This window comes from Rhinatrema bivittatum, chromosome 10, assembly GCF_901001135.1.
Source record: "Rhinatrema bivittatum chromosome 10, aRhiBiv1.1, whole genome shotgun sequence".
NCBI lineage: Eukaryota > Metazoa > Chordata > Amphibia > Gymnophiona > Rhinatrematidae > Rhinatrema > Rhinatrema bivittatum.
The window spans coordinates 107,713,483-107,731,384 of record NC_042624.1 but is presented as its reverse complement, the minus strand read 5'-3'; the positions used below and the strand labels follow the sequence as shown (position 1 = coordinate 107,731,384).

The window sequence follows — 17,902 nt, the reverse complement described above, 5'->3', positions numbered from 1 at the left end:
AACGCTTCTTCTTCACTGCCTTTCGAACCGGAGGAAAAGCGCCTGCAAGAGCTCAGAATCCTCCTCCAGAAGGACCTCAGCTCTCTCAGACAACTCCTGCACCCTTGCGAGACTTAATACGAACAGGGTACGGCAGGAGGGCAATCCCCTTCATCCCCTGGGCCTCCTTTGCAAGTGCCGCTGAAGACAAGATGGCTGCTGTTCCTGCTCTCACAGGAATGGCAGCAATGCCTGCCCCCAGTGATCTCAGGGCAAGTTGCACTCCAGCTGCCCTCTCCCCCGGAGACATAGTGTGTACAGAGCTGAGCCACAGTCAGCTGTGAACGCGGTTTCCCCACGTGAGTGGCAGCTCCTGCTGTGATCCTTAACCTCCTGCACAGGCTGTCAATGACAGGTCTGCCTCTGAATGAAAGCTCTGCCTGCAAGCCTGCAGCAGGACAGCCCATAGAAAGTAGAGCAAAGCTACAATGAAAAGCCTTTGCCTTTCTCTCTTTTTTTTTTTATAAAAAAGATCCATCCAAGTAAAAAGTGTTAAAAGAAAACAGGAGAAATAAATCAGAGACAATTCTCACAGAAAGAAAATGGGAGAACCGAAGGTGCAACCCGAATCTGCTGGAGTCAGAGAAATACTGAAGGTTTACAGAGGGCGCACCAGTCATGAGGGACCGCCCTCTCAGCTTTTGCTCTGACTCCATCTGCTGGAAGGGGGACATAACTCACGGTCTGGACTGATCCTGGTACGTACAGGGAACAGCCCCCTTTCACACTAGGATGAACATCACTGACTTAGTGGCGATCCCTGATCACCCAGAGTGATGGCCAGAGCCCGTCAGTCTTCCTTCTCGGTCCCTCAATGTTGACTTAATCGTTCTCTGCAGACTGCATTTTTTTGGGGTTTTTTTTTTTTTTACACTTTAATGAGAACGAACAAAAGGGAACAAAAATATACTTCCCTAAGTCCAATGCTGCAGAGGTCATGGCTGGAGAAAGGCACTGAGGGAACTGGACCACCTGATAGACCCCCCACTGAGCCAAAGACCAAACCTACGAAAAGAGTTGCCTCAACCAGGGGGGATGGTCCAACCAGACACCTCACAATGCCCAGAGAGGATTGCTCCTAAATTGGATCTCTTCTACTTGGCTTCTTATTTTTTCAATTCCCCAGATTGCTGATTTATACCTCCACCATCTGCTGGAGACAGAGAAATACTAGGTACTGCAGGTAGGACACTAAGTAGCAGTGTCAGTAAAGCTTTTCTATTCTGTCTCCATCTGCTATTAGACAGCAAAACTCAGAAAACTGGACTGATCTGGGTATGCACAGGAACCGAGCATCTTCCCTAAAAAGTATTTTGAATTTCAAATATTTATAAACACTAATGATCGGTTTCTTTTTTATTGCTCCATAGTAAATGTATAGGACACACTTTAATGTCCAAGGTAAATTCAATAACAAGTACAATAATTTTGCTAGGGATCTCTTTTGCAGATTTCAAACAAAAGCTTAATTGAAAGGGGATAAACTTACCAACTGAGTCCCTTGACGTTTTAACCGATGATCACATAGGTTAACATTCTCAAAAAATGTCTTAAACAAATTGAAGCCTGTACATTGGGACATAAATATCGCAAGTAGATTATTCCACAGAAAGGCTAATCTTTTAATTAACAAATAGGAAACATGGGCTGTGGGTATTTCAAAGTGAATTCTCAAGTTACATCAAGGAACGCGTTATGGTATGGCCCGATGACTTCACAGTAGTTTTTTCTGCAGAGTTTTAATACAACAAATGACATCATCATTGGGGGATGAGTTTCAATAGCACATTTTTTCACCATTTTCTGAATTAAAATATGATTTTACAACCATACGACATGGTCAAAATAGGCAAATACACATATATGGTTTTTTTCTATATCTATATATATAGGAAAAAAGCTATGAGTCTTTTTAAATAAATATATGGGAAGTTAAAAGATGTTCTCCTCAAATGTTTCAAAACTACTTGATGATAAAATTCAGTACAGATCATTTAACAGACACTAACTGGTTGGCCCTATAGCTGCTTGCAATTTTGGAAGGGAGGAATAAAATCCCATTTTGTAAAAACATCCATAAAATTTGCCTCTCTTATGTAGGAGCAATTCACCTACTGCAAGCACTATGTACTTGGCTACAAATACGTTGCTGCGGCCATTCATATCACTCTGAGTACACGCGAGGATTATGAGAACGCGGCATGGCACTAGGGCTCGTGTACTGCAAGACAGGAGCAAACAGTGCAACCCTGAATTATCACATTTTCAGCACAGGATTTTGCCTGCGCCCTCAAGTAAATCAGTCACATAATGGGACGACTTCATGCTTTTCATACCATTCATTGTAATTTCGTAGGACTCCAGTTTGAGGATTTTCTCTTTAAAAAGCTGCTGTTGCACATCACTCTCGAGGTCATGCTGCCCTTTTGTGAACCACTCAAAGCACATCTGCAATTTATAAAGGACGGGGGGAAAAGAGTATTACTTGTCATCTTCTTTGATGCCAACTTCTTAAAGTCTGTCTCACACTGATTCGAGGAGCATCTTTTGTGCCTTGTGATCCCGAGTATCATGGGGCAAGGTGGCTTGTAGAAAGAAAATGGTCATTCATGGAGGCCCACCAGGCAAGGGATGAACCTCTCTCTGCCAAGGCCTTCGCTCCCCCCCCCCCCCCAAACAGGGATGCCCACACCAGAAGGATTCTTCTTTGTACAGGGAAATTTTTATAGTGGGAGAGGTGGCGGGGTGTCAAACTATTTATGGACTTCAGTTACTAATGCTTTTTGCCACCCCCAGACAGAATGGGGGAAAAGCCTTCGAAAATTGCTTTGTTTACATTAATATACGCTATAGAAGCGGAGTGTACATGGAAATCAAATCAGGACCTGTGCCCAGAGATGTGGGGTAGAAATGGATCAGTCCAAGCTCCATCGATCCCAGCATCCCTGTCTCCAACAGTTGATCTGTTTCTTGTATCTCAATCCCACCGGTAAGCGCTGACTTTCCCAGGTCTCCCTGCTTTATGGACTTTTCCTTCAGGAACTTGCCCGATCTTTTTTTTTTGAAGCCCATTACATTAGTTGCCTTGACCACGATTCTCTGGCAATAGATTCCATAAGATTGACTGTGCGCTGGGTGGCAAATATACTTCCTATGACTGGTTTTAAATCTGCAAATAACTGTTACCTATTTATCTGTTCCACCCCACTCGTGGTTTTTATAAATCCCCCTTCTCAGTCGCCTCTTCTTCAAGCTAAAGAGATCTAACCTGTTTAGCCTCTCTCCAAAAGGGAGCTGTTCCATCCCCTTTATCAATCTGGCTGTTCTTCTCGGCACTTTTTCTAAGTCCGCTAGGTCTTTTTACAGACCGGCTGCTCAGAACTGCACACAATACTCAAGGTGCGGTTGCACTGTGGATCTAGACAAAGGCATTTGGATATTCTCAGGTTTTCTTTTTCTCTATTCTTCCAAACAATTCCTAACATGCTATTTGTCTTTTTGATCACCAATACACACATTGCTTCCTAAATTAATCAGTAACAGTGAATGGATGCCAGTGCAATATTAGACAAGCTTGGCAATCCCAAGCTTTCGGTTTGTTTCAGTATAACATTTAATTCATATTAAGTGTCTCAACTGATTTCACCCTTAATCAAATATTGCAGTTCAACTACTTGTCTACTTGAAAATCTGAGATACAGTGTGGGGAAACTAATATGATGTTTTTGTTTTTAGAGTAAATAGAGAGTTCAAATAACATGCCAAACCAGATCCCAAATCTATTTGGGCATCAGGAAATTGTGCATATAAAAATGATGGATTTTCATGCAAATAAGATTAATTTGCATGGGGAGATTTTCCCTGGGAGCCCCACTCCCCTATTTCCAGTATTGTGTGTGTAAACCCTCAGGGGGCTAGGACAATAACTGTTCATCTGTTAGTACAGTGACTGGCTTTATCTAATACGCATCTATACATATATCCTGATCATTAATGTAAGAAGCAAACAGCAGAGATGGGACTGCATTTTGCAAAGGCAAAGCAAACACTAAATCACTCATTTAAAATTTCTTATATACCAACTATAATAAAACATCCATTCTAAGTGGTTTATAGCAAAACATATATAGCAAAACTGTTACCACTATAAGCAAAACCTAAAGTCCAATTATACTACCATATATCTAAACTCACCTAAAGCAAGCTCTTGATACATCATTAGGAAATTTCAGCATTTAGTGTAGCAGTAGGAAAATGCATTATTTATTGCTTTCAAAGTAAAATCATAACTTTTCCATTATAAAACCTCCATGTTGGCACAGTGTAGATAATGGCCCATTACTGTAAACACAAATGACCATGATAAACCAGTCAATAACAAATGGCTGCTGATATCAGATACGAAGGCAAAGCAGTGCACAATCTTGGTCCTCCAGGGCACCATAAACGGGTCTGGTTTCAGTGTAAGCAAGCTGTGCAAATTAATCAGGTTCCCCCAATCAAAGGCATGCAAATATGCCTAATGAATATTCAATGTAGATATCTGGCAAACCAGGCCAATGTGCAGTCCTTGAGGACCAGGGTCAGGCACCTGTGAGTTAACGAATAGATTTCAAACCAAGGTCATGCAATCACCCTACAATTAAACTATAACCAAGCTATTCAATTCCAGCCTCCTCCCACTCGCCCTTACTGATTTCCAACGCTACTCACCTCTCGGTCAAGTTCGCAGACATCCAGCCCCGTCACGAGGCACTCCCAAATCTCCTTGGCACGACTCCAACCCAAGTAAAGTGTGGCTTCTTGCAGGAAAAATGCCAGAAATTTTAAATGTGCCTCTAAGTACTGCAAGAAAAATAATGTTAAGGAGCTAACACACCTGACCTGTTTAAAGTATTTTTATATTTCATGCAGTAAATGGACATAACTTAATTTGTACTCGTTCTAGAACTGATGTTATCATTAGACAATCACCTGTACCAAGGTCCAAGGGATCACCAACTCTGAAACGTCCCAATCTAAGCTCTGTAATCCATTTCCACTGCTCGGTTACTCTCAAGAGAGCTGACCCACAGAGTGTGAAGCCATCAGACTAAATCTGGGTCTCATTTTCTACATCCAGACTTGGACGATTACAGGAGGGTGATGTGAAACAGGATTATTATATATACACATTAGAAAGTCTTACAAATGCCCTTTTTGTTAGTAATTTGGCATACACAGGCATCGAATCACAAGCCCTCTCCAGTGGACAGAAAGCTATGGCTGAGAAAACAAGAGCAGATCTTCTGCAGCTTGATCACTGCAGGTCTTCAATAGAGATTTGCCTCTAGATCAAAGGTGCTGCTGGTTCTAGTCCCAGCTGCACTGTACTTACAAAATAAAATACAAGGTACTGTATGAGATACCTCCCGGTAAGTGTATCTGCCATCCACTAACGTTGAGCCAATCAGCCCTCCAGGGCCAGCAGCACACACGGCCAGGCGATGACATGCCACCAGACTTGCGGTAACCAATTTGACTATTTCAAAATTTTTCTTCAGGTCTTGAATGATACCCTATGCAAAAAAAAAAAGTTACAAAATGTTAAACATTTACAGCTTTAAGTATTAAGCACATCGCAGGCTAGGTCTCTCTCTACATCAATCAATGCATGACCTTGAAAATGTCACATGAATATTCTTGCACAGATAGGGAGATCATATAGCTCCATGACCAGGGAACAAGCTGAGCCAGTTCTGGTTTTATCCCATTGCATGCAGGGAAATGTACAACTTTTCTTAGAGAACCAAATAGGGAAACTGCAGAGATTGAGGCATAACTAGGACTGGCCCAACTTGTTCTCCTGGAAACGGAGCTATATGGTTATTGTAAGTATTGTGCTGGGTAGACATTTACAGGACCTCTGAAATGCATAGTAGGATGACAGTGACAAATCATCTCAGGTTGAGCTGTCCCTGAAAAAAGGGCAATGACTGAGCAGTGTGAAAAATGTAATTTCCTGAAGACTGAGGCTAAGTAATTGTGCTGTGGAGCAGCTGATAGTAACCATATGATTTGCTATTGGCACTGGGGAATTAGCTATAGTAAACTGGTTCTTTAATGTTGCCGATGCAAAGCTATCACACACTCTCCAGAACAGAGCACTCTTTTCAACTAAAGAAAAGGAAAATTGGTTCATACCTACTAATTTTTGTTCCTGGAATATCACAGATCAGTCCTGACGCATGGGTTTTTCATCCCTATCAGCACATGGAGACAGAGAAGAAAAGCTTTACTGACCCTGGGGTACTTAAGGCAATGAGCCACCTGCAGTCCTCTCAGTATGACTTGTACCCAAGCCAAGATGATATTAAATCAAATGACTTTCCTCTCCTTACTAGAGCAGGGGAAATTTAAGCCCTCCAACCGGGGCCCTGTTATCCATAATGAGTTTGAAAACACAACCAACCAAGTTAAAGAACTGAATACCAGCACGCAATAAACTGAACTTAGAACAACAGCACAGAATTGAGTGGTCTTTCAAGAAAGGGTGGGCCTCTGGACTGATCTGTGGTATTCTAGGAATGAAAATGAGCTGGCAAGAACCAATTTTCCTTTCCTGTTCATATCCCAGATCAGTCCAGACACCTGGGATGTACCCAAACTCCCCTACATTGGATGGGAACCTGAAAGACCTACTCGCAACACACTCCCCTCCAAGCGGTAATGTCGCCTGAAAATGTGTAGAGACGACCAAATTGCTGCCCTACAAATTTCTTGTAGAGACACAGACACTCCACCCAGGATGCTGCTTGCACCCTGGAGGAATGGGCTCGAAGATTCTCAGGAACCGAACGCCCTCTGCAAACATAAGTCAATGCAATAGCCTCTTTGAGCCATCTCACAATGATAGCCTTAGATGCTTGCTCCCTTTTTTTGCTCCTCTAAGTCCCACAAAGAGATGATAAGACCACTTAAAGTTATTAGTCACCTTCAAATAGCGCAACAATACTGTGTGTAGATCCAAGTGCAATTCCCTTGCTTAAGTGCCAAACAGTCCAAGCATCTGCTGGCTGAGAAAGTCTGCTTGGACGCTGTCCACCCTGGCTACATGAGACACCAGCAGAGACTTCAGATGCTGTTCTCCCCAGTGGAAAAGATTCTGAGCCTCCCAGGACACCTTAAGGTTCCAAGACCCTCCCTCTCAACTGATATAAGCCACCATGGTTGCATTGTCTAATAAGACTTTCACGTGTGATCACATCAAAGTTGAAAAAAAGGACATTAGGGCCTTGTGAAGTGCTCTTATTTCTAAACAACTGATAAACCATGAAACCTCCTCTGCCAACCATCATCTCTGAGCAGTCTGCCCCTGGCAAGTAGCTCCCCAGCATTTCAGGTTGACATCTGGGATTACTACCACCCAATCCGGGGTATCCAATTCCACACCCTTCTCCAAGTTGGCTCGGGAAAGCCACCAGAAGAGACTGGACCTGGAATCCCCCCTCCAGAGGCAGCCGAAACTCCTCCACTGAGGGTTCCAGTGAGGCAGAAGAGCCCTCTGGAGGGGCCTCATATGCACAAACACTCAGGGAACTAAATCTAGCATAGATGCCATAAAACCCAAGGTCTGCAAATACTCCCAGACTCTGGGAACCAAAGAGTCGTAATAACCGATGGACTTGCATCTGCATTTTTCGCATCCTTTCCTCTGTGAGAAATTCATTGCTTAAGCTAGTATCAAATCGAGCCTCTAGGTATTCTAGCGACTGGGTTGGAACCAGGTTGCTCTTTGCTAGATTCACTATCCAGCCTAGGGCCCACAACAGCTGTGTAACTCATATCGACTGTTGACACAAAACTTCTGTTTTTGCTTGAATAAGCTAATTGTCCAAATAGAGGTGAACTAGCACCTCTTCCTTTCTCAATGCCATGGCCACCACTACCATCACACTGGTTAACGTCGATGCACCGTTGCTAGCCCAAATGTGAGTGATCGAAATCGATAATTCTCCCCTAGAACCCGGAAATGAAGGAACTTCTGATGTTCCTCCCTGATAGAAAAGTGCAGATATGCTTCTGTGAGGTCCAGAGAAGTCAGGTACTCCCCTTTGCATACTGCTGCAACCACAGAGCACAGAGTCTCCATTCAAAACCATGACACTTGAAGAGACATGTTCACCTTCTTTAGGTCTAGAATGGGATGATAGGTCCACTCCTTCTTTGGGACCATGAAATAGATGGAATAATTTCCTTTGTCTTGTTTCCTTAGAGGAATTGACACTATTGCTTCCAGGCGACACAGCCAATCTACAGTGGAACATACCGCTTCTCTTTTGGCCTGAGACATGCAAGGGGAGACCATATACGCCTTGCGAATCAGGTGAGAAAATTCTAAGGCAAAGCCTTTTCTTATGGCCACAAGCACTCACTGATCCAGTTATCCTGGTCTAGTCTTGTAAAAAAAGGGCTAGACGCCCTTTGATAGCCTCTGAAGAAGAGTGGACCCACCTCATCTCATTGTGAAACCTTATATTTTCTGGTCCCCTGACTGAAGTTGTCTTGGGCAGGTCTGCCCAAGTCATGAAAGGACTGTGATCTGTTTGATCCTTGTTTCTGGTTGGAAGATGAATCCCCTACCTGGGCAAAATATCTTCGATTCTCTATACCGCATTCTGGGCGAAAAACTCTTCTTACTATTTTTCGGCTTGTCTTCTGGCAATTTATGCCTCTTGGACTCACCCATATGCTTTACCAGCAGTTTCAGGTCCTCTCCAAATAAAAGCTTGCCTTTAAAAGGAGAGACTGCCAAGCTGTGATTTGGACCGAACATCCACTGACCAATCACAGGAGCCATCTAGCCACACAATATTCTTGGCTGAAGTCTAGAGCAAGTCATACAACACGTCCACAATGTAGGCTACTCCTGCTTCCAAGCACTCCACTTGTTTGGCAGGCTCAGAAGATGACAGTCCTTTCGTCTGCTCTACTGAACCCAGTGCAAAACAGGTACGCACCAGAAAAATGCTGGTGCGTACCTGTTTTTCACTTTTATTTTTCTATTTATAAACGATTGTAACTTTCTTATTATGTTTTTATTGTAATGTAAACCGTTGTGAAGGCTACCGCTGAGATGACGGTATATAAACAAAAATAAACCTTAAACCTATTGCCGATACCTCAAAGATCATTTTGAGGTATTTCCAATGTCGGTCCTTTAGAGTTGCTGAGCACGCCACTGGTATTATGGTCTTTTTAGTCACAGCCACAACAGACACATCCACCTTTGGTAGTTGCAGCAGTTCCAATGCATCTTCAGGTAGCAGATACAACTTTGCCATAACTTTCCCAACCTTGAGACTGGCATGTGAGGTATCCCATTCCCTTATCACCAGCTTATTGACCATTTTATGGAAGGGAAATGCTTTTGCTGGCCCTCAAAGCCCATCCATGACAGGATCTACTCCCTCCTGATGAGACTCTTCCTGTGGTACCTTAATCCCTAGCTCCTTCAGAGCCTGTGGAATTAGTGGAAACAGTTCCACCCTTCAGAAAAGCCTGACCAATTTAGGGTCATCCCTTTCCACCACCGGGGCCTCCTCGAGCTCTGAGAGCCTGCCACATCGCCTGGAGACTCCCCCACAGGATTGAAGTCACTTCAGAGCCCTCTGGTTCTTGCAATACATTCACTAGCCATAGTCTAGGAACTGCCATGCAAATAGGCATTTCTTGTCTTCCTGAGGGGTTCAGAGCTTTAGCTTTGCTCCTACTCAGAGGTCTATTGGAGCGAGAAAATTTCCTTCTCACCCCCCTTCTTTGCTAAAAAGGTCTTGTGTAGTAACAGCACAAAGTCGGTGGAGCCTTCCATTTTCTCCGATCTCATTTGTCCCCCAGCACATGCTTTTATAATATGGCCACCATTCCCACGCTGACCAGGGAAGCAGCTCCGGCTGCCCCAGCTGATCGTGTCACTCTCCTGCTTTCTGATGCTGAGTTAGCCACAATGGAACTGCCGTCTCCCCCAGACTTGCAGATGTGAGACAGCCCCACTGAGGACAAACACAATAGTTGCTTCCCACAGGCTAGGCAGTGCTTCCCGCACTCCGAGGATGCCACCATTATCTGCCTCAGTTGCACATGCTGCCTTGCCTGTCGCCTGCTGCTCCCCAAGTCAGCTGAGAAGTACCTCAATCTCCAAACTGAACCAACAACACACCCTGTAACCACTTTCCCAAGGCTGAGGGCTGCTATTCCAACATCCAAACCCATAGAGCAAAACTGAGTTTTTTTGTTTTTAAACAAATGCTTGAGGAATACTAATCCCCAAAGAAGTAAATACACAAGGCAAAAACTACTTTCCTGATGCTGGTTTTCTTCTGAAGTCCAGGAGAGGCGAGGGAGAAACTTTGTGGGTAGAGGGGGAACCGGACCACTGGCTTTCAACCCCCACCGACTCCAGGCCAAGACACACAGGTCTACTTACCCTACTCCATTGGGGAGATAGACCTTTGCAGGACCCTAACATCCCTGGGAGCAATTTCCAGAAATATTGAGAGACTGTAGATGGAACACTGCTTAAGTACTACAGGGTCAGTAAAGCTTTTCTTCGGTCTCCATCTGCTGATAAGGATGAAAACCCATGTGTCTGGACTGATCTGGGGTATGAACAGGAAAATAAATTGCAACATCCAGAGCTTGTTACCCAAGTCCCAAACAGAGCATCAGGTAGCATGTTCTTATAGCAACTTCCTTATAGGTCCTGCAGGGAGGGAGAGTGAGAGAGTGTGAGTGAATGAGTGAGAGAGTGTGAGTGAATGAGTGAGAGAGTGTGAGTGAATGAGTGAGAGTGAGTGTGTGTGTGTGTTAGGAAAGGATCAGAAAGCAGCGAGATACAGAATCCAAAACGTTCATTACAAATATTTTCTTTTTTTTTTTTTAAACTGCATAGTATTGTACCTTAGCCACATACACCTAATGGAAGGATATCAACTGAACCAGCTTTTTGAGTCTGCTAGGTACAAATGCTCCAGCAAGTCACAGTGAAGCAGACCTGCAAGTTATTCTACTTTTTCACACAGTGATGTAACTATTAGCACAAATTTCAATCACAGATACTGTGTATTAGCAGCACTGGACCAGACCACTGTATCAATGATCTTATGATCAGGATAGTTAAAGGAAATTTTCAAACAATTCAGAATGCAAACATTTAGGAGTTAAAATTTTCAGACCCTTTGAAATGGACAAGAAAGGACTCAAAGTCTTAGGTTTCTTAACTCACTATGAACCATAAAATTCTATTGATTGTCACTACCTGATCATCCATCACTCCTCACCCCCCCAAATTGCCCTTTTCCTTGTCACTCTATTATTGGAATGCTTTTATGATTTGCTTATATTTTCTGATATCATCTTTTGCTCATTCGTTTTTGACTTGAGGAAGGGAATGCTAGCTTCTAAAAGAGAGGCAAAAATATGTTTTTATTTATTACCTTTTATTTCCATATTATCAGCACATGAGTGCATGTGGAAGCTTGCACAGCTAGGAAGAGGAGTGCAGATGTTAAAACGACTGGCCAGGCTTTTACAGTGGCCAGGCTGGCAAGCTGGAGCTCTACATTACTTCACACACATTCTTACCTTGTCCTGCTTTTGGTACACTTGTCTGATAAATGAACGGGTGATTTCATGAAGCTGGCGCAATGCAGGCACCACCCACACCATCTGGGGATTATGTTGAGATGACTGGTGATAAAAAGGAGATAAATTATTGGAAATATGAATTAAAATTCTATAGTCTTAAAAAAAAACAAACCTCAAAAAACCCCCCAGCAATTCTGCATCAAATGGCTACTCAAATCCAATAATTTAATTCAAGGAACTGCACAGTTTTTACAAACAATCATTAGAAGACCAGGACTCAGACATTTGGCTATGAGGCATGTCTCTTCACTGGAGACTTAGTTTGGTTTGGGTTATGTCTTTTGGTAGGAGCACCTGCACTCAAGGGAATGCCCTCCTGTGACCAATTTTCTTTCAATTTTTTGAAAGGCTACGTGTGCAAAAATGTTCTTCGCAACTTTTTATAAGCTGAGTTTAAATTTGGGCGCTATGAGCCAGCATAATGCAAATATTGTTGGGATTTCCTGTGCGCATGGGGTTCACAATCTGCGTGTGCACATGCACAGCTTAGATAGAGCAGTGCGCCTGTGACATATTCGGCCAGAACCCAAGCAGCAAACAGCAGACTGTACCTAGGAGAAATATTTCCAAGGAAGAAACTGTAACAGTAAAGGATTTCTTAGTTTTGGGGTCCCAAAAGGTTGAAAAGAAGAACATAGGCCTCTCTGTTGCTAGTGTCATTGTTGGTTTTTAAGGACCAGAATGATATATATGAATTATAATCCTTTATGACAAGGCTGCTTTGAATTAATGTGCTCAGAGCTCAATTTTAATTCATTTAACATGCCGTGTCACTGGGAACTGAGCAGCATGCCGAAGCGACTTTCAAGGTCACAGCTAACGTTCACCATACAAACAGTGGCGACGGCAGTTTTGAAATGCTGGGCCCTGCAGTATGAAAGCTACAAGGCTAGTCTTTAGTTTACATAGCACAAGCAGTTCTAATGGAGGACTAATGCAATATTCAGGAAAGGTATATCCTGCTTCAACGGCAGGGGAGAAGAAAAACTGATACTTCACGTCACACATATCCAGCATAGCTCCCTGCTTCAACGGCAGGGGAGAAGAAAAACAACCAATAAGGGCTGAATAACACAGTCTAGGTAAAACAAATAAGCATGGGTGTAGCTTGCTTATTGCGGCGGTTACTTCCCCTACTACCCATAACTAATCAAGCTTGATATTTCACTTGGTTGCAGCTCCATCACTGCTCTCTACATTAATGGTGGGGGTGGAAGGGAAATAGAACCAAAGAGCTAAGAGAAACAGATAAGTATGAGAGAAAAAAAATGTGAAGCTTGCTGGGCAGACTGGATGGGCCGTTTGGTCTTCTTCTGCCGTCATTTCTATGTTTCTATGTTTCTATAGGTACAAACCTTCTTAATATCCTCTATACACTTGATGATGTAGCTCCTCTTGATGGCTTCCTTCACTGCGTAAGCATCGCTAAGGATGGCCAGGTGTTCATCCAAGGCTTGCTGAATTAGATTGGAAGGTAATGTTGGGAGATGTGCCAGCTCCCAGAGCACTTCCAGGACCTACCAGGACAACACACAAGATTAATGACAACGGAAATGAAGCTTAACTTGGCAACAAAGAACACACACTTAAACTGTGTTGGTGTTGCTCCTGAAGAGTGACTGTGGGACTGCAAGCAAGCTTTCAAAGGGAAACTTTATGGTGTTTTCCGTTGAAAATCCGGCTAGAGGCGCACACAGCGGGTGTTTAATAAGGAACTGCAGAGCTGATGTCATAGCTGGGGATGAGAGTAATGTTTTTCAATTCTGTATACAGAGCATACTTATGGCAATTGTAAGAAAGGAATATTGTGGGTAGGAGAAAGCATTTGAAATGAATTATTATTATAGTGCACAGTTACTTAAATTATCAGTATAAATTATGTGTTAGTATCATTTGCTCAGGAAGTGACATCATGAAAAAAAAAATCTGTCATGGTGCATTGTGTGTGCTCATGTAATAGTAACAGAGCTGATGATGGCAGATAAGTCTGATCAGTTTCCTCTCTGGTTCTCTACCCCTTTAGGGGAATGAGCAAATTAATTCCCACAGTTAAATCAACACCAGACCCCATACCTTTTGCCTGAACTCTACTTCTACCACCCTTTGTATCTTTCTCAAGCAGGTTCAAATTCTGCTATGGTGTTGTAACAATAATCAGTAACTTATGCAGCAAACAGAGCGGCTCCACCGGAAGAAAGCGGAGGACGGAAGAACTGACAGTTTCTTAGTGCCTTGCCTTTCCAGAGGTGGTTTCAAATCGAGCTTCACGACCAATACGCCCTATCAAACTCAACAGCTTCTGTCGCACTCGATCACTCTCTATCTCCCAGCTCTGCAGAGAGAGAAACAGAGAACAAAGAATTACGGGCATTCAAAAGCAGCATGAGATAGGCTGAGACTACGAAACAGAGACTTTGGTACAATACTGCTTGGTGGCGGAGTGAGAGAGGAAGAATGGGTCTGGCTGCCACACACAGGGCCTTGTTTACCAAGCAATGGTATTTTTCCCAGATGGGAAAATAATGTGGGGTTTAGTAAACTGTGATACTTGGTAAGATACTGCAGGGAAAAATACCACAGCTTTGCTACCCCCAAAACCCCATGCAATGGTGGCCCTAGGATCGTGGGGCCTTCATACCTTAAAGAGGCCAAATCAGCCCTAACACCCCCCCCCCTACTGAAAAAGCATCAATGATGCCCTGTCCCATTCTCCCTCTGCCACCCTGGAGGTAGTTAAATCACACGCAGATTGTGATAAATTGCAGGAAGACCTTCTGAGACTGGAAAATTGGGCATCCAAATGGCAGATGAAATTTAATGTGGATAAGTGCAAGGTGATGCATATAGGGAAAAATAACCCATGCTATAACAACACAATGTTGGGTTCCATATTAGGTGCTACAACCCAAGAAAGAGATCTAGGTGTCATAGTGGATAACACATTGAAATCATCGGTTCAGTGTGCTGCGGCAGTCAAAAAAGCAAACAGAATGTTGGGAATTATTAGAAAGGGAATGGTGAATAAAACGGAAAATGTCATAATGCCTCTGTATCGCTCCATGGTGAGACTGCATCTTGAATACTGTGTACAATTCTGGTCGCCGCATCTCAAAAAAGATATAATTGCGATGGAGAAGGTACAGAGAAGGGCAACCAAAATGATAAGGGGAATGGAACAACTCCCCTATGAGGAAAGACTAAAGAGGTTAGGACTTTTCAGCTTGGAGAAGAGACGACTGAGGGGGGATATGATAGAGGTGTTTAAAATCATGAGAGGTCTAGAAAGGGTAGATGTGAATCGGTTATTTACTCTTTCGGATAGTAGAAAGACTAGGGGACACTCCATGAAGTTAGAATGGGGCACATTTAAAACTAATCGGAGAAAGTTCATTTTTACTCAACGCACAATTAAACTCTGGAATTTGTTGCCAGAGAATGTGGTTCGTGCAGTTAGTATCGCTGTGTTTAAAAAAGGATTGGATAAGTTCTTGGAGGAGAAGTCCATTACCTGCTATTAAGTTCACTTAGAGAATAGCCACTGCCATTAGCAATGGTAACATGGAATAGACTTAGTTTTTGGGTACTTGCCAGGTTCTTATGGCCTGGATTGGCCACTGTTGGAAACAGGATGCTGGGCTTGATGGACCCTTGGTCTGACCCAGTATGGCTTGTTCTTATGTAGCTGAAGTTGTAAAATTCCTGGGTGCAGGCCCAGCACCTAACCCCCCCCCCACCCCCCCTCAGGACAGCCCTTCCACCTTCCCAACACTCCCTGGACTTACTAAAGTTTCCCTGGTGGTCTCAGTGGGGGCCCAGAGCTCCAGACTCAGCAACAACCATTTTCCAAAAGGGTGCCGGCTGCCCCATCATATGAAAGAGCATAGGCGAGTCACTGGCTGGCCAGCACCCTTTTGGAAAATAGCTGCTGCTGGGTATGGAGCCTAGAGGATGCTCTGGTGGGCTGGGAGAGAGGAAGAGGGCAATTGTTTTGTCGAAAGGGAGGAGTTTAGAGTGGGGCCTGCACCCCGAGGTTTAACTAAAGAACTTTTTTTTTTTTAATCATTTCAGCCACTTCCAGGGGTGCTAAGGTGGTGGGGATAGGAATCTACAGAGACCCCAGGGTCTTTTCCACACTTGGGGAGTTGCTAGTCTAGGTCCATCAACCCGTTTATGGCAGGAACTCGGGAGCATCGGGACATTCGTTAGCGTACAGATGCCCCCAGGGAAGAGTTAGCTACAACTCTCGAACTATAGCTAACTTCAAATCAAATAAAGCAACTTGTGATTTTTGAGGCAAACCATTATTCAATGTGCATGTATTAGGGTAATAATAAGCTGCTTAGCATAGAAATGCATACTAATTGGCTCAAAGCATACTTGCAGTGCTGGGGTAGAACAGCACGCAATATTTTCCATACCGCATGATTTCTGCATTAGGCCGTTTACCGCGTGGTAGACGGCATTACACGGCTTTGTAAATGAGGCTCATAGCTGGATCAAATTTTAGCTTCCTGGTTTCTATTTCCAAGACTCAGGATGAAATTCTCAGATTGTTTCTTTTCAGGTGTTTTATCTACGAGAATATCTAGGAAGCATCATGTTAGCCCATTAAAATCAAAACCTGTTAACAGCCCACCAAGAAAATGGCTGGACAGAGATGACACCTTTATAAAGTTATCAAATATTTCAAAACATTCAAACATACTTCCTGCATTCAAGTATTTTATTAGGTTAAATTTCAACAATTTTCTTTATTAAACATTTTTCTTTACAACAAAAAGAAAAATGTTTTTGTAAGTGTCAATTTGTATTAGGAGTAGTTTTCTGCATTTTGCTACCACATCTTTTCTTTTCTACAAATAATTTTCATTAAGTAGATTAACAAATTTCAATTTACCAAACGAAACCTCAGTGCAATCACAAAACAGATTTCACAAATATCATTTCTCTTTTAGATACCGGCTCTCTCATTCAATATTTAAGAGGACAATTAAATCTCTTTGGTAGACTTGGCAGTCTATTCCTATTTACTTTAAGAGCTAATGGCGGATACATACTTTTGATATTCTTTATTAATTTTTTTTTTTTTTTTTAGCTCTCCTTGCCAAATAGGTGAAGGGTTCAATATTTTCTTATTAATTTGAAAAAAGTAGTGTGGGTTGCCATTTAAGTTCACGGGGATATGTAGAAATAAATGTCACCAAATAAAGTTGGTGCTTTGCCTCTGCCACTAGTACTTTCCCTGTGCTTTCCATCTATAGAAGGGTTCTTGCATTTTTGGGGCCCCTCCCCCTGCCTTTGTCCATCCCATTGTTGGGACGGGCCTTAGGAGGATAAAGTGCTCCCTGGGCATGTACAACGGGACTTCCCTGTAGGTACCCAGATCACTCCAGACTCCTGGGTTTTGCCTCCCTTCCAGCAGATGGAGACAGAGAAAATTTCGCTGACACTGGCATATAATCCGGTGTGCCACCTGCAATCCCTCAGTATTTCTCTGTCTCCAGCAAATGAAGGCGGTGGTGAAAAACCTGCAGTTTGAAAAGTTAAAAAAAAAAAAAAAAAAAAAAAGGGGGGGGGGGGGGGGAGATAGCAGTTCCTCCCAGAAGGTTGGCAGGTCCTGGTGGGGCCATCCCTTCTGGTGGATAGGTGGATGAGCAGGTGGTTGGAGATCCTTTTTGGCTCGGTCCTTTCACTGCTGAGGAGGAGCTATCTGGTGGTGTCAGATCCCTCCCCCCCTCCAGGACAACCTGAGCCTGCTTCAGAGATGTAATTTCTCTAATGCTGCCTTTAATGTGTGCTTAATATTTGGTTAAAAAAAATGTAAAAGTTTCTTTTCTTTTTGTCACAGCATTTTATCTCGGGCAACAAGGTAGTCAGCAGGCGGCTAAGCAGGCATTTGGCTCACTGTGCGAATGTTCTTTCGGCGGCGCTTGGATCGGGCCATGCCACACAGCACTCAAATGTGCAGCATGTGGAGAGGTGTGGGCTCGCCTCTCACTGAGCGGCCTTTGTTCCCGATACCTCCCCGGAGAAAAGGGGGCTCGGGAGCGGCTGGCAGAGAGTCAGTCAGGCATCGGAGATCCTCGGAGATCCCAGGGGCTGCAGATTCAGTGGACGATGTCTTCCCGGTTTCAACAGGAACGGCGGACATTTTCGCCTCATTTGCTGCATTGGAGGG

The 17,902-nt window shown here is 43.5% G+C and overlaps 1 protein-coding gene across 2 annotated transcripts in view; it reads right to left on the bottom strand.

The window, feature by feature from the left end:
* USP24 (ubiquitin specific peptidase 24) overlaps window positions 1-17,902 on the bottom strand; it is a 268,241-nt gene that overhangs the window by 175,685 nt on the left and 74,654 nt on the right. For both annotated transcript variants that reach the window (XM_029618249.1, XM_029618250.1), the window contains exons 14-20: window positions 13,961-14,056; window positions 13,080-13,241; window positions 11,662-11,766; window positions 5,448-5,597; window positions 4,753-4,884; window positions 2,376-2,487; window positions 1,529-1,605 (exon numbers count right to left, since the gene is read on the bottom strand). In XM_029618249.1, coding sequence (XP_029474109.1) covers window positions 1,529-1,605; window positions 2,376-2,487; window positions 4,753-4,884; window positions 5,448-5,597; window positions 11,662-11,766; window positions 13,080-13,241; window positions 13,961-14,056 — 834 coding nt within the window. The remainder of the gene's footprint in view (window positions 1-1,528; window positions 1,606-2,375; window positions 2,488-4,752; window positions 4,885-5,447; window positions 5,598-11,661; window positions 11,767-13,079; window positions 13,242-13,960; window positions 14,057-17,902) is intronic.